This window comes from Ziziphus jujuba, chromosome 12 (assembly GCF_031755915.1).
Source record: "Ziziphus jujuba cultivar Dongzao chromosome 12, ASM3175591v1".
Lineage (NCBI taxonomy): Eukaryota > Viridiplantae > Streptophyta > Magnoliopsida > Rosales > Rhamnaceae > Ziziphus > Ziziphus jujuba.
Genome location: NC_083390.1, coordinates 15,212,467 through 15,223,338, shown reverse-complemented (window position 1 = coordinate 15,223,338; position 10,872 = coordinate 15,212,467). Strand labels below are relative to the sequence as shown.

Sequence of the window (10,872 nt, the reverse complement as noted above, 5' to 3'; positions counted from 1 at the left end):
TTCTCTAGCTATTCGTATAGACCTGGCTTGATATGTCACATATATTTTATTAACCTCCCTCATGTTTTTAGTTTATTTTATATATATATATATGTATGTATTTATATATAAAAGTTGGTAGCTTTTAGTTTATGGGTCGATATAACTTTTCAATTTATTGTCTTTTATTATGAATTTCTTCACGGATATTCAATTTGGGATTTGTTATTATTATTTTCTTTTCAGTTTCTAATTTCTTTCCTTTTCTTCTCCAATCTGTCTAGACTTTATTACTTATTATTTTAGTTATAAATTTCTTCATTTATTTTTTTCATTACCAATTTGTTTGTTTTCTAATCATTTAGTGCTTGATTTAACTATATTTGGGATATATATATATATATTGTCTCTTTTTTCAGAGGAAAAAAAAAAAAATTAACTCTCCGATGGGATTCATCAATCTAGAAATTAAGCACACCCCTAACCCTTATTTATAATCCTTATAAAAAAATTTGTAATCCTTTCTACCATAACGATTACACAATATGGCATACATCAAGAGGCACATATAGAGGCTTACTATACTCAAACCCACATCTCTGATCCGCAAAGTGATTGCACCCACAATAAATATATATACATATATATATATATATATATGGAAATTCTATGGTGAGGACGGTCCGTATGAGGACCACAGTATTAATGACGGTTTTTCATAGTATTAACGATGGTTTTTTAGAAAATTGTCACCAATACTATAAAAAACTGTCACTAATACTGTGGTTCACATAAGGACCGTTCGCATAATAGACGGACTGTATATATATATATATATATATATATTATTGAGGTTTATAATCTCATTTACTAGACTTGGATGCAGAGTATTACAAATAACTGAAATTCTAGCTGTCCTTCCATGTGTTCTTATCCCTTCTTCTGAAAAACAATATATTTTAGAAAAATGCCGTAGCCTCAGATCATTTTTCTTAAATAATAAAAAAATTAAAAACCATCAATTTAAGGCAATACTTGAAGGCAGCCGGTAGGTGATGGTCTCAATATAGATATTTGGAGTGATCCATGTCCCGGACTTCTAAAGGTATTCTTATTGATCTAATATGATTTGAAGTAATTTATCCTGAGTCAGCTGAGGGTGTGCCTTAAACCCAGGGCTAGATTCAAATAGTTTTGATTGGCAAAGTGAAGCGCTCGCTTTTGCTAATGCAGTGGCTGATTATTTAGCTAACCGGTAAAGTTACACATATCAAATTTGTTAACTAAGGTTTTGATAAATAATGAGGTAAATATATAAGTAGTTAATATATTATTAATGTTCTGCAATTATAAAATAAAAAACCGATTGTTTAATGTGTATTCATTATTTACCAAAATAAAAAGATTTGGTAAATATAGTAATATTGTTAGCCAAATTATCGTGTTGAATAATTCTAATGTCTGTTTTGATGAGTCAAACGTAAGCCTCATTCCTCGTGTCTTGCTTGACATGGTCACTGCGCCAGCTGTTTTGGAAGAGGGGCCGTATTTGTAATCTCGCCCATTTTAATGCTGACTTCTAATTCACCAAAAAGCACTCGAAAACAAATTAACCAGCATACGAAATCCATACGCTATGTATCGAACAAAGTGCTTTATTTAACACTTTGTAAATATACGCACACACACTTATTTATTTATTGGGAGAATCACACACACACACACACACACATAAGTTTAATACCTCAAAAGAGATACAGAAATACAGAAGCAGCCATTAAATTAATACACAGAATTAGAAGCTAAGGATACCCTTATTTAATACCTCAAAAAGAGATACAGAAATACAGAAGTAGCCATTAAATTAATACACAGAATTAAAAGCTAAGGATACCCTTATTTAATACCTCAAAAAGAGATACAGAAATACAGAAGTAGCCATTAAATTAATACACAGAATTAAAAGCTAAGGATACCCTTATTTAATACCTCAAAAAGAGATACAGAAATACAGAAGTAGCCATTAAATTAATACACAGAATTAAAAGCTAAGGATACCCCTAGATATATATATATATATATATATTTTGTTTTTTACTTCCTTAAAAGCTAAATAATATCAGTGTTTCTTCAAGAAACCCTCTGCTGCCTTAAAGTATTCCCCATACTTATTCCCAGAATCACCGTCACCACTGTCAGGATGACCACCACCACCACCACCACCTTCATGCGACGGAGCTGAGTGTGTCGTATGCCCAGTTTGTGGGGCCGAGTCAGAGTGGCCATGTCTAGGTACACCACCGCCAGTAGTGGTGGAGGAATGGGTATTGTGGTAATTGTGGAGATATTCCTCCGCCTTTTCCACGTATTTCCCGAAGCTTTTCTCCTCCAGCTTCCCGTACTTAGACGCTGCATCTAGAAGGTCTGCTCCGGCAGCGGCGACCTTGGCTTTGTCCACCTTGTCGGACTCACCACCGTAGGAGGATTTTGCAGCCTCCGCCATCAGCTTTGCGCTGGAGAGAAGCTCACTGTTGCTGGATTGTTGTTTTTGTTGGTGGTGGCCTTGTGCATGGTTCTCTGAGTCATTTCCACCACTGGTGGCTTTGTTGAGAGATTTCAGAAGATCCATGGATTTTTGAAGCTTAAGGTTGAAGATGAAGACTGAAAAAGGAAGTTTTTTTTGGTAAAAAGAAAAAGAAATCTGGTGGATAATGAGTAGGGGATGAGGAATTCACTTGGTTTATAATGATGGTTGTGGGGCTTGATTTTTTATTTTATTTTTTTCTAACGACCCTTATCAGAAATTTCAGCGTTTTTGACGTGTTCACTTTTGTTTGGCTTGGTCGGTAGTCATTAATGATCCTCCATCGGCTACCACAAGTTTCTTCTATGGCTTATTGCACCCCCACCTGTTTGATTTTTTGCATTCATAATTCATCTCTGCTCCTTGCCATTGTTTTGTTTGGATTTCAAAGTTAACTCTTAAATGGAATTAATTCAGAAAGTTATTGGCCGACAAAATAATGACTTTTGACTGTTTATCACAGCTTTTTCTTACGATAAATTGAGCTTATTGGATAGTCTATAATATCAAGTAATAGTCTATAATACCATTTCAAATTGAAATTGAACAATTTTATTTATTTAGCTAGATTATCCATATATTAAATATTCATTCATCGATGTTTTACTATATATCAAAACTTAAATCATAACCTAAGTATATACACATTAGCAACAAATTAAAGCCTCTAAACTTGGTAAAATTGCATATATATTTTGGGTTTGAATTAATTGATTTTTATTTTTTTTAAGGAATTATAAATTTATAATTAGCATCTTCAAATTAACTAAGATTTAATTAGATCTGGGTTTAAAGGGGTTAAATCTCTGCATTGTACCGTAACTTTGGTTCTCGCATGTTACAAAATTTGCATTTTTTCAAAAGGAAGTCAAAAATGAATCTAATCCATCCCTTTAGTTTGCCATAGTTTCCTAAAAATGTACAAGAGATGACATCATTTTTTGCTGTTTTTACCGGTAATAGTCTTTTTTGGCTGTTCTGGTGTCGGTAGAATGACAACATCATGAGCCATGACTATTTCATTAATAATATATACAACTTTATAAATAAATAAAAAATTGGATCAATGATATTCAGAGTAGTAAAACCAATGTCTCTTTTGAATTTATTATTATGCAGACGGTTCACCCGGAGGTGTGGCCTGAGAACATAGGTGGGTTTGCTGGCGCGAACTCGCTCATGTACCTTTTGTGTTCTCAGGTCACCCCTTTGGGACACCCTCTGTTTACATGCATATTTTATATGCACAAAGCTTTCTCTCTCTATGTACCTAGACAATGCAAAGTTACCATCTTCTTCTTTAAGAACAGCAATTGTTTTTTTTTTAAACAAACTGCATCTGAACCGTTGGCTTAATCCAATGGCTTAGATCAACCATCTTATATTTGGTTAAAGTCGATGGCATGCTGATGTGATCAGAACTCATATATGTCTTATGTCATCGGTTTTAGTTTTTAACGTTTTTTGAACCAATTCATGGCTAATTGTGTGTTTGTTTGTTTCAGAAAAAAATTGAAGCTTAGTCCAGTGTAGCAGAGTTTATTTGTTGAGGTTGTTTCAGGTATAGGAGCATATTTAGCACCATGAAGATGGAGAAAGATCTTCACCGTGATGGAAATGATGGGGATTTCTTCGTTCATAACGAAACCAAGTATTATATATATATATATATATATATATCTCGTTTTGATTAATTTGTCTCTACTGTGGAAATATCTTTTTGGTATTCAAATATCTGGTTTGTTCATGTAATTTACATTTGTGGCGTTTTGTAATATTGAAAGTAAAGCATTATACATTGCCAATTCCAAAGGCCCAATATTACCAAAAAGGAATTCCCAAGGCCCAAAAAGTTTTTTTTTTTTTTTTTTTTCCTCCGAGGCCCAAAAAGATTTTTGATATTCAACATGTCACTTTTGTATGAAATGGAGGTAGACAAGTAGACAAATTTTCTATTTCTATGTTTATTTTTTATTTTTTATTTTTTTTTTGGTTGGTATTTTCTATTTCTGTGTTAAATACTCAAAATATTTTCATGCTAATGAAATTGCTTAAAGTAGAAAATGAACTAGGATGAAAAATCGAAGAAAATATATGCAATAAAATCACTTTCCAATATGTCTTTAATATTTCAACCTAGCCAACATTTTTTTCGTCTCTAAAAATTAATGTTAAATCTACAATCCTTATATTTCAAATTTTAATCACGTGATAATAAACTTTTAATAAATTTGGGCATTTTATAATATTTTCTTTCTACTAATAAATAAATTGGTAAAATTAGTTCTTTTTTTTAATTGCAATTAATAAAATAAGCTTGTATATATACTATTTTAATATAAATTGAAAAAAGATATTTTAGCACTAAATTTTAATCTTAAAACTTGGAAGTTATCAGCCATGAATTGCCACCTGCTCTTGAGTATCACTCCTTATTTCTAGATTAAATAATTTATATAAAATTAATAATAATAATAATAACGCGTCGCTCCTCAATTAACCGAGTGAGGTGTCACTTTCAAATTTCAATTGGATAGAGTAAAAGAAAAATCCCTGAAAACGAAAACCCTCACTGTCGTCCGTACAGAGAGCTGCCATGGACATGGAGATTGATCCTCCAAAGGAAGCGGAACTCCAACTCAAAGACGAAGACCTCTTAAAGGCTGCTGAAACCGGCGATTCCTCGGCCTTCAGAGGTCTCCCTAAGGACCGCCTCTCTAAAGCGCTCTCTTTCAGGAACGAGGACGGTCGGTCGCTCCTCCATGTCGCCGCGTCTTCATGTCACTCCGAGGTCCGTCTTCTCCTAGTCCCTTTTTTTTTTTTTTTTTTTTTAATATTACAATAACAGGAAATTCCATGTCTTGTATTGCCAGGAAAATTGAAGGAAATAAATAGAAATATTTCCACTACTCTAGATTGGTGATTCGATAAATTTCTGTTTGGATTTTAGGCACTCTTAATAGACTTTGCATGTCTACCATATTTAACGTTGATCTTGATGCTTTTTGCTTTAATTTGTTTTTTTAGTATTTTTTTTATGCATTTTTTTTTTTTTTAATATTTTACTCTTTCCCCTGAATCAGGTGGTGAAGGTATTAGCAGATGTGGATGAAGCAGCGAAGACGATTAACAGTATAGATGAAGAAGGATGGGCACCCCTTCATTCTGCAGCCAGTATTGGGAATTCAGAAATAGTGGAAACTTTACTAAGCAAGGGTGAGAAATTCTTAGTTTATGCTTTTATGCTGTCTTAGGAAGAAGCCTTAAAATTTCAAATACGCGGGCATGTTACCATGCCCTATTAGTTCTCAGCTTTCCAGGCATCGATCTAGATCTGATTTCATTGATAGGGTATTTCTAATTTGAATCAGTAGCAATATTTCTTACTAGTAATACTTGGAAAAATTTAGAGAAATAAATTAATTGCATTGTCTATGTGGAAGATACTTGATGCAAAGTAGTTTAAGCGATTACCCATCTATATATATATATGTTTCTTTGGAGAGGATCTTATTTGAGTGTTGGTACGGTGTTGGTAACTACTAGCATATTTCAGGTGTAATACCTTTTATGTACTTGGTTTTAGGAAATTGTAAATAGGACATTGTAAACGGTGATCTGACTCAGTGTATTTGACAGGAGCTGATGTTAATTTAAAGAACAATGGAGGTCGCACTGCTCTTCATTATGCTGCCAGCAAAGGGTGGTTGAAGATTGCTGAAGCCCTGGTAACGCATGGGGCAAAGATTAACCTGAAGGACAAGGCTTGTAACTTCAAACAACAATATTACTCTTGCCTCTTTCGTTTTCTCTTCTTCTTCTTCTTTTACCTCTTTAAATTTTTTAATTGACGGAGTTTAGTTTTCAGTAGTTTTCCATCTGTAGTAGCTTGTATGCATTAAATAACATGCTTTCCATTCTTTATTATTCATTGGGTATATGATGTATTGCCTGTAGGTGGGTTGCACCCCATTACATCGAGCAGCTAGCACAGGGAACTCAGAATTGTGTGAGTTTCTGATTGAGGAAGGAGCTGAGGTTGATGCTGTTGATAAATCTGGACAGACTCCTCTCATGAATGCAGTGATTTGCCATAACAAAGAGGTAGGTTTGATTAAAGTATTTGAAAAAGAGAAACTTTGATATTTACTTTGGTTTTTATTTTTTATTTTTTATTTTTTTTTGGCTGTGATATTTACTATCTGTTGCTCCTTTGTTACCACTGAACCTATCTTTTTTGGGTTATATAGTCAGAACGAATCCTTTTATTGTCTACTTTGAGGATACTCTGGCCTTAGGACATTATTAGTTTCAGCATATGCATAATTGGTTTTAAATTCTTTTGACTTAGATCTGTTATGGTATTTTTGCTTTTCCAGATCTAGAACTAGTGAAGGTATTGTCTCGTTTATTTTGCTTTTGGATGGATAATCTATTTTCTATTTGATGTTACATTATTTTTAGATATTGTTGATTAAATTTTAGTCTAAAATCTCATAAGCAATGTCATTTCCACGAAGTCAGATGAACATTTGCTAAAAAAATCCATGTTATATATAATATCTCGTTCTCTGGGGTAGCCCTTCACTCCCTTCCTGAGGCAATGATCAATTTAAATCCCCTCACCCCCAAGTTCGAAAAAATAAGTACATATGTAAAATTTGTCTAGTAAATACCTTTTCTATATATATATATATATATATATACATATAGATATTGATGGTGTTGATCACACATTAACACATTCAGCTTTAATGTCGTGTATGGAAGTCACAAGCAAGTAAAAGAATCTGTAAACCTTATGTAGAAGAATCAGGGCATGTGAGGATTACGGAGATTTCAATGGAAAACCAGAAAGAGAAAAAGTAAATGCGAAGAACGGTTTTAGTAAGGAAGATCTCGAATGAATATATTCTGTACTGTGTTGAATATATATATATATATATATAGCAATACATCTACGAATGACTATGGATCCAACAATCTAACCATAATCTTACTTACATTAATAATCAGCTGTTGTGGCACCTATCCTAACAGCGAGAATATAAGGCTTCCTAATTTTCTATTGATTTGTGTTTGCTTAATAGGTATCTCTCCTTCTAATAAGGCATGGAGCAGATGTAGATGTGGAAGACAAAGAAGGATACACTGTTCTTGGACGAGCTGCAGACGATTTTAGACCAATACTGATAGATGCTGCTAAAGCCATGCTTGAAGGATGAATATGTTGAACTAATTGGTTAAAGTTAGGATTCTAGGCACTGCAGGTTGTTTTAATGAAGATTTGTATTGTGCCAATGTGCTTGTTTTCCACGAAGTTGTGTTTAAACTGCCAATGTTTCTAACCAAAAGAAACAATGAAAAAAATTTGAGTTTTCCAGTTTTCCCCTCGATCCTGAATTCATTGTTGGTGCATATTAGACGTCTGCTCCAGACTTGTAGTTCAACAAATTCTAATATGGCGTGTTCATAACCAAAAGAAACAATGAAAAAAATTTGAGTTTTCCAGTTTTCCTCTTTATCCTGATTTCATTGTTGGTGCATATTAGACGTCTGCTCCAGACTTGTAGTTCAACAAATTCTAATAGGGCGTGGGCTTGTAACCCGCCGGACCTTAACTTGTTTGATTACTTTAAATTTTCCTCTTTGTGCAGTGGTTATAAGTTACTGTTCTGCAGTTTGTAGATTGCTTGAATTTCTAGTTCAGTCTCCCTCGAAAATCCAGGTATAGGTGTAAGGAAACAAACTTGCCAGATGAGTCGAACATGGAGTTTCTTTCTTTGTGTGTTCGAGTTTGATATTAAAGCACTAATTGGTTGCAACTACGCTTTAAATTTCTTTCTGATTTATCAACTATGATTTTAAAAATAAATATTAAAGTACAATTAAATTGAAGTGTAAATAAAATGTTGTTGAATACTGATGTTGTTGAATACTACTTTGTTTATTAAGGGTAATCAGGTTTCACCTTATTAGTTCCGTACACGATAATCATCTTCTGGTACATGCTCCTCAAAGGTTCATTCTGAATGTTCCTTTTAAAAGACCAACAATTAAAAAACAAACGTTTAAAGGCCTAAATAGGCTTAAATTGGCCTAACGTACAAAGAAATGAATTGATCAGCTAAGTCGTCCAAAGAAATGGATTAATAAGCTAAGTCCCAAAATAAAAAATAAAAAACTGGTTCATAAGCAAAGAGCTAAATATTTCCCTGTTTAGCATGAAGAAAGAGCAACAATGAAACGGTCTCCGAAACATGTTGCTAAACTTTGCAAATGATTGATATTACCAAAAACTTTGCAAATGATAGTTGACTGAAGTAGGGTTGTGCTAAGAAAAAAGTGGTAGGTAGAAACTTGATAGACGCCCAGAAAAAATAAATAAATAATTACAGATTAAAAACGGTGGTATTGGTAGGTGTGTAACTGTCCGTCGTCTATTTAAGTAAATGCTAGGTGCTAACCATCTTCCACAAAAAAAGCTTTGATTCATTTTTCCACCAAGCTCCTCAAAAAATACAACTCAGCGCCGTTAACCATGGCATTTTCCGGTGATAAGCTCCCCGTCGGAAAAGAAACCCACATAGCTCTTTTCCCGAGCTCCGGCATGGGTCACCTGACCCCTTTCCTCCGCCTTGCTTCTTTGCTTCTCCATCACCATTGTCGAGTTACACTCATCACCACCAACCCAACCGTTTCACACGCCGAGTCTCGCCTCGTTTCTCGCTTCCTTTCATCTTATCCCCAAGTTACTCAAATCCACTTCAATCTTCTTCCTCTCGACCTTTCCACCGTCAATTCCACCGACCCATTTTGGATCCAATCCGAGACCATCCGTCGCTCCGCTCACCTTCTCTCTCCTCTGCTCTCTTCCGTATCTTCCCCGCCTCTCTCCGGTCTCATCTCCGACGTCATGTTGGTTTCCTATGTTCTTCCTGTTGCACAGACTCTTCGTCTTCCTAACTATATTCTCTTCACTTCCTCTGCTAGAATGTTTTCTTTCTTTGCTTACTTACCCACCATCACTTCGATTTCTAATGTCGGCTCTGTTTTTGATGGTGAAGATTTGCATATCCCAGGCATTAATGCGCCATTACCCAGATCATCAATTCCTCCATTGCTTCTAATCCAAAACAGTCTTTTCGCTGACATGTTCTTCAGTGACAGTTTGAAACTTTCGAAACTAGATGGGGTTTTGATCAATTCCTTCAAAGGGCTTGAAACAGAGTCTTTGGAAACTTTGCGTAGCAGAAAATTAATGGAGGATTTGCCTCCGGTTTTCGCTGTAGGACCTTTCGAGCCTTGCGAGTTTGAAAAGGAAGAAGAAGATTCTCATTCTGATTCTGATTCATCCACTGCACTTGCCAAGTGGCTGGATGAGAAACCAGATGGATCCGTGGTTTATATCAGTTTCGGAAGCAGAACGGCTCTGTCTAAGGATCAAACGAGAGAGGTCGGAGATGGGTTGGTGAAAAGTGGGTTTAAGTTTTTGTGGGTGGTGAAGAATAAACGGGTAGATAAGGAAGAAAAAGAGGGTGATCTTGAGGAAGTTATTGGAGAGGAATTAATGGAGAAGATTAAGGAAAATGGGTTTGTGGTGAAGAACTGGGTTGATCAAGGGAAAATATTGGGTCATAAAGCTGTAGGTGGGTTTGTGAGCCATTGTGGATGGAACTCAGTGGTTGAAGCTGCCATTAATGGTGTCAGAGTTCTTGCTTGGCCTCAACATGGAGACCAGAAGATAAATGCAGAAGTTGTGGAAGGAAGTGGGCTTGGGATGTGGGTGAGAAATTGGGGTTGGGGTGGAGAAAAGGTAGTGAAAGGGGATGAGATTGGTGAGAAAGTTAGAGAGATGATGGAGAGCCAAAGTTTGAAGTTGAAAGCTAGAGATGTTGGAGAGGAAGCCATGAAAGTTGCTGAAGCTGGTGGGAATCGTGAAGAAATGTTCAAGGAACTGATTGGGGATTTGAAGAGGAAATTATGATTGTACTGGGTTTCACTAAGGAATTTGATTTCGTATATTTGTTCTGGTTGGGGGGCAAAAAAAAAAAAAAAAAAAAAAAAGTGTGTAATTTCTGAGCCAATTCATGGAAACATGTTTGCCGAATGGAAGACTTCTTAGTTTTCGTAGATTTTTTGTTGTTGTCGGAAAAGTGCCTTAATTAGATTCCTTGTCGTGTCCCTAATGATCAGGTGTCCAAATTCTTGGAGAAATTGTTGGTGCTTCAATTTATTTCTGTTTCATGATTAAGTCGTTTTATTATTTTTATTTTTCATTTTAGTTTTTTCCTTCTGGATTATGGTGC

General features: G+C 35.0%; 3 protein-coding genes across 4 annotated transcripts; 2 read left to right on the top strand and 1 right to left on the bottom strand.

The window, feature by feature from the left end:
• Positions 1–1,898: 1,898 nt before the first annotated feature.
• Positions 1,899–2,799, bottom strand: LOC125418415 (nodulin-related protein 1). Its single transcript, XM_048461928.2, has one exon. It carries the CDS (start codon positions 2,606–2,608, stop codon positions 2,099–2,101), a length of 510 nt encoding a protein of 169 aa, XP_048317885.2. The 5' UTR covers positions 2,609–2,799; the 3' UTR covers positions 1,899–2,098.
• An 853-nt stretch (positions 2,800–3,652) lies between these two features.
• LOC107428886 (uncharacterized) lies at positions 3,653–7,957 on the top strand. 2 transcript variants are annotated; one of them, XM_048462862.2, is made up of 6 exons: positions 3,653–4,214; positions 5,101–5,354; positions 5,647–5,779; positions 6,203–6,327; positions 6,521–6,667; positions 7,654–7,957. In XM_048462862.2, exons 2-6 carry the CDS (start codon positions 5,160–5,162, stop codon positions 7,786–7,788), a joined length of 735 nt encoding a protein of 244 aa, XP_048318819.2. In that variant the 5' UTR covers positions 3,653–4,214; positions 5,101–5,159; the 3' UTR covers positions 7,789–7,957. The 2 variants fall into 2 exon arrangements, with proteins under 2 accessions (XP_048318819.2, XP_060669596.1); XM_060813613.1 differs by lacking the exon at positions 3,653–4,214 and having other exon boundaries at positions 5,051–5,354.
• A 1,147-nt stretch (positions 7,958–9,104) lies between these two features.
• Positions 9,105–10,550, top strand: LOC107428877 (UDP-glycosyltransferase 708G1). Its single transcript, XM_016039469.4, has one exon. The coding sequence runs from the start codon at positions 9,105–9,107 to the stop codon at positions 10,548–10,550; it is 1,446 nt and encodes a 481-aa protein (XP_015894955.3).
• Positions 10,551–10,872: the final 322 nt, after the last annotated feature.

What these genes read in the sequence shown, in the direction of transcription:
- LOC125418415 (XM_048461928.2), bottom strand. Translation starts at nt 2,608, where the DNA reads ATGGATCTTCTGAAATCTCTCAACAAAGCCACCAGTGGTGGAAATGAC.
- LOC107428886 (XM_048462862.2), top strand. Translation starts at nt 5,160, where the DNA reads ATGGACATGGAGATTGATCCTCCAAAGGAAGCGGAACTCCAACTCAAA. An exon ending in GGAAACTTTACTAAGCAAGG is followed by an intron (nt 5,780 to 6,202) that starts GTGAGAAATTCT and finishes TGTATTTGACAG; the next exon opens with GAGCTGATGTTAATTTAAAG. An exon ending in TGATTTGCCATAACAAAGAG is followed by an intron (nt 6,668 to 7,653) that starts GTAGGTTTGATT and finishes TTTGCTTAATAG; the next exon opens with GTATCTCTCCTTCTAATAAG.
- LOC107428877 (XM_016039469.4), top strand. Translation starts at nt 9,105, where the DNA reads ATGGCATTTTCCGGTGATAAGCTCCCCGTCGGAAAAGAAACCCACATA.